Source organism: Ixodes scapularis, unplaced genomic scaffold, assembly GCF_016920785.2.
Source record: "Ixodes scapularis isolate PalLabHiFi unplaced genomic scaffold, ASM1692078v2 PGA_scaffold10__122_contigs__length_95168666, whole genome shotgun sequence".
NCBI classification, from domain to species: Eukaryota; Metazoa; Arthropoda; class Arachnida; order Ixodida; family Ixodidae; genus Ixodes; species Ixodes scapularis.
The window spans coordinates 72,440,315-72,444,712 of NW_024609836.1; the positions used below are offsets into that span (position 1 = coordinate 72,440,315).

The 4,398-nt window shown below is 45.4% G+C and overlaps 1 protein-coding gene across 1 annotated transcript; it reads right to left on the reverse strand.

Moving 5' to 3' along the window:
- Nucleotides 1–1,472: 1,472 nt before the first annotated feature.
- Nucleotides 1,473–4,113, reverse strand: LOC8052702 (trafficking protein particle complex subunit 2). Its single transcript, XM_002399586.4, has 4 exons — nt 3,823–4,113; nt 3,610–3,754; nt 2,472–2,557; nt 1,473–1,894 (listed from the first exon to the last, which is right to left on the reverse strand). The coding sequence occupies exons 1-4, from the start codon at nt 3,913–3,915 to the stop codon at nt 1,796–1,798; spliced, it is 423 nt and encodes a 140-aa protein (XP_002399629.1). The 5' UTR covers nt 3,916–4,113; the 3' UTR covers nt 1,473–1,795.
- Nucleotides 4,114–4,398: the final 285 nt, after the last annotated feature.

Here is a 4,398-nt window from a genome sequence, read left to right on the forward strand (position 1 = left end):
TTCGTTCTGAATGAGCATCATACCGGCGTGCGGTCGTGCATCACTACTTTGTGACGCACATAAAAAAACCCAGGCTAGCGGTTGTACTGCACTGGCTAAATTTCTCAACTACAGCTGGGGTACTTGTCGCCCGTTGAGGCAGAACAAGTTCTAGGCTGTATAAACATACACACCACCCAATTTCTTTTTTTTCCAGCTCTTTTGCGTTTCGTTTTACTTCCTCATGACACTAGTTTAAATACCAGATCGGTTACAAATGAAAAAAAGAAAAAACAAAATTCTTTTCACAAGCCACTGTGATCATCGTGCTAAATATTCTTTTTCCGATTAAGGATGGGCTACTCACACAATTATCTCCTAGGCATGCGATTGTCTCTGCCACTATTATTTCTCTAGTGATCTGGTTTCACTGATCTTCCCCACTCTGCGAATGCGGCCACCGGACGGCCGTCTTGAGACATGGAAAATCGACCTTGTGGAGCGTCGCGGAGGCTGGGCGGCAACGTGCTAAAGGCACGTTTTCTGCTCTTTCGTCGTCATTTGCTGAAGATGTTTTCTAAAACCTTGTGTAAATGGTGGGAATTGCCTTTAAACACGTTAAACTTTTTATGAAAGCGCAGCACCGCAGGAGGAAGGCACAACTCGTCGAACGCAAGACTCGCCAGTCTCGCAGCGTGATCAAAACTTTCTTGGCACGCTGAAATGGTGCATCTCTGTGCCTTCGCACACTTGGATACTGACCAGGAATCCGAAAACTAACGCCAGAAACAAAAAGAGGACGATTGTTTTGCTGTGCAGACTCGCAACGTAGATGACAGAGGCTCACCAAACACAGCCAGAACCAATATCATACGGTGACAGTATGATAAATGGGCAACGTGACGTGCCACTAAACCTCACGCGGCAACAACACATCAAAGAAAGCACGGCCTGCGTACGCTTGTCACCGGATTAACTGCTCGACTGCAATCGTTTGGCCTCTTTGGCCCGGTGCATACTACATCTTTGTGATGGCTGCTCAATTTTTGGCCATGACTGCACGGTAGTGTGGCTGGTCAAAGTCAAGATCGCTCTCCTCTAATCCTTTTTGCCGCACAATTAATAGTGTAGTTGGCAAAGAGTAATATGAATCAAACCCCAAATTTACGGTAACCATTTTTTTTTTGTTACTTCACCTTGTGACTTAGGTTAGGCTGCACCTCATACCCAGAAATATAATGCCAAGTCACTGGGCTACTGTGCATACTCAAAACGCATTCCACAGCCCAGAAGATGGCAGTATGCAAAAGGCAACCCTTGGAATGGTCCATATGTGATACAAGTTAGAACTCCGAGTGCTCCAAGGACCAAGTGTCAGTCGAGCTGGTCGACTTTGGCCTGAGGAAACCACAACGTCCTAGGTTACATAATATACAAGTTAAACCCTATCTAATCTTCATCATGCACAAGTTTCCATTAAAAAGAAGCAAACAAAGGACTTTTTTTTTATTTGGACAACTCAAGTTATTATATCCAAGTGCTCACAAAGATTGCCTACACACACCCCAACGACCCCATGCACCGTGGCACAGTTCTGAAAATGCAACTTCACATACAGCCATAATTCAATTCACAAATAATTAATTTCAGACAAGAAATGAGGCTTTGCCCATGACGCGGCAATGACAATGGTATTTGGCTCTGCCAGGAAGCGGCAGGGAAAGTTCCTAGAACCCGCTCCTCCAAGATGCAATGCTGCCCAGAGCACTGAACCCAATGCACCGTAGATCCAACACATAGAAATTGGGGCTTCCAATCATCCAGTAAGGTACTTCCGGCCATAAAACCTGGCCTTCTCGTCGAACGCTGCTGACTTGATGGGTGTGTTGTGGTCATAAAAGGGGTTGAGAGCGTACTGAAAAAAAAAAAAATGAAAGACGTTTACTACTTTCTGTAATGTCGAATTAGAGCGCAGCTCTTGAGGGGGAGGAGGAGAGAGTACAGAGAGGAGGGTATGCCCCTCCTCTTCCTCCCCCTCTCTCATGACGTCACTCGTGACTCTGGTAACGTCACTTGTCACGTCACTCGTACCCTAGTGACGCTCGTGACGTCACTCGTGAAGGTCTCGTGAAGGTCGTGACCCTCGTCGTGACATTCACGAGTGACCTTCATGGCGTCCCTCATGACCCTAGTGACGTCACACGTGACGTCACTAGGGTCACGCACATGCCGAAGCCCCAGACAAAGCCAGGGAGCTGGCACTGCAGAAACACGTTTGAAACATGCCCCATTGCAACTTGCATTGCAGTACACTCAGGACCCACCCAAAGCACCCAAAGAAGATCTCTGAAGCAAGACATAAAAGAGTATAAAAATATAAAATCTTGTTGCTGATGGCACTTAGTAATAACCTGGACCCCTTTTTAGTGTGTCGCAGTGCATGTAGCAAACTTCATTGATCCCAATTAGTAAAAAAAGTAAAGGTCAAGTACCTTTACGTAGAACTCATACATTTCCGTGCAAAAGTTCTTGATCCCGTCTTCGTTCTTGACATCATGTAAAACCAGAAATCGCATGCCTAACAGGTTAAGGAAAATTGGTGCACGAGTTGGGTTACCTCGCACTAAGGACGAGCCAACCAACAGTTTGATTAATGTCTATGAGCCGGCGTAAATGCTAAGAGTCGCCAACATCGGTTAGGTCACCGTGCTAAAAGTTTCGCTGTTGGTTGCATGAGCCTGAAGTGTAATGCAATCATGGTGAATAAATGAACAACACAAAGATGAGGAAAGTGAAAGACATTGCGCCCAGCTGCTCATCTCAATAAATCACCAAGTCTTGAGCTGAATCGATAATGCCTCACTGACCTGCTTTTATTGTACTATACTGTCGCACAATTACGAGCTGCAATGGTTACAATCTGCATGGTTGTTTGCTTATGAAGTGAGTCTCCAAGTGGGCTGCTCTATGCCAGAGATTTTAGAAGTTTGAACACTTAAACAGGAACATGAAGAAACTGTATTGCAGTGGAAGCACTGAACAGAGAAATAAGTCAGTGATTCTAACATATGACGCATAGTGCAATGCACTTGCACAGCCCCTTACTACAAGCTATACTGTCTAAGCCTTACTCTGCAGCAAAGGGCCAAACATAGGGCCTCCATGAGTGCATCAGAGAGGAAAAGCACATGACAGCTGCTTGCGTGACAAGCACACTCCACAGTACTATATCACATGGCACACTGACATTCTGGTTGGTTCTCCACACCATAGCTTTTGCCTTTTGCCAGGTAGCGCCAAAACGAAGTATGGCATTGTATTGTCAGAAATGTGTGCAGCCAGAAACATGTGCAGTTGTGAAAACGGAAGTGCAAACTAGAGGCCAAAACACACGAGCATAGCGAGATATGTATGTTCTAGCTCCTCTGTTCTCATGTGGTCTCATTCTCATAAACCCGGGCAATTTTCCCAAGGCTACGAGCAAGGCGAATACGGTTGGCTGTGACATGGTGTCACGTGACACTGTGCCGCCACGTGAAGCCGTGACGTCATGCGGTGCGACCAACACCAACACGAGCAAGCAAGGTCCGTGGAGGACTCCAGTGTAAAACTATCACTTTAAAAGGATACGGTTGGCTGTGACGAACGCCGAGACGAACCACTCGTTGAACTTGTCTACAACTTTGAGGTACATGTTGTTCGTCGTCCATACGCACTCGTCCACAAGGTCCAGCGCTGCGTGAGCAATGAACTGGCTGAGGTAGCGGTGGTCTTCCTGCAAGTTGCCAAAACCAAACCGCATCAAATGCCAGCTCTTTCCACGGGAGCGGCGTAGTTGTTTACCTTGTTCGCCTGCTTGTTGGATGGGTGGAACTCGATCTCGTACACTGGATTGTCGAAATGCCCCACGATAACAAAATAGTACGTTCCCGACATCTCGATCTTGTGAAAATGCAGGTAAACCCGCTTGTTTTTTACGACCCGCAACCTTACATACCCGGTATATATCTGTATATATATATATAAAGAAAAAGGTTTACGTATTTAACTCTCAGTTTTCCTGGAATTCGTGAGTTTAGTTGATGACGCCTACCAGATGAGAGAACATATCTGGCCTCTCGTCCTCCACCAAAATCAGCGTCCAAATCCAGTGTAAATCTAGTAGAATCCAAGTGAATCCAATATGAGTGTTCAAATATTTGTAATAGGGCGGTAACTTGCGCCGCCTGCTTATGCTGGTTTTTATTTATACTTTCGTTTTCTACAAGTTGCATTTAATATTTTGTTTTAAGAATATCATGTCCGCTTGATTATTTTTGTATAACAAAAAAAAAAATCAAAACCCGCACTATTCTTAAGATTTTTCTTGTTGGCTGTGTTGGCTCCTGATATCTAGTCTAGACAGATGGCGCGATAGCC

Coding starts and splice junctions, on each gene's coding strand:
- LOC8052702 (XM_002399586.4), bottom strand. CDS start 3,915: ATGTCGGGAACGTACTATTTTGTTATCGTGGGGCATTTCGACAATCCA. Junction 2,558..3,609: donor GGCGTTCGTCACAGCCAACC/GTATCCTTTTAA, acceptor TTAACCTGTTAG/GCATGCGATTTCTGGTTTTA. Junction 1,895..2,471: donor TGTATGAGTTCTACGTAAAG/GTACTTGACCTT, acceptor TTTTTTTTTCAG/TACGCTCTCAACCCCTTTTA.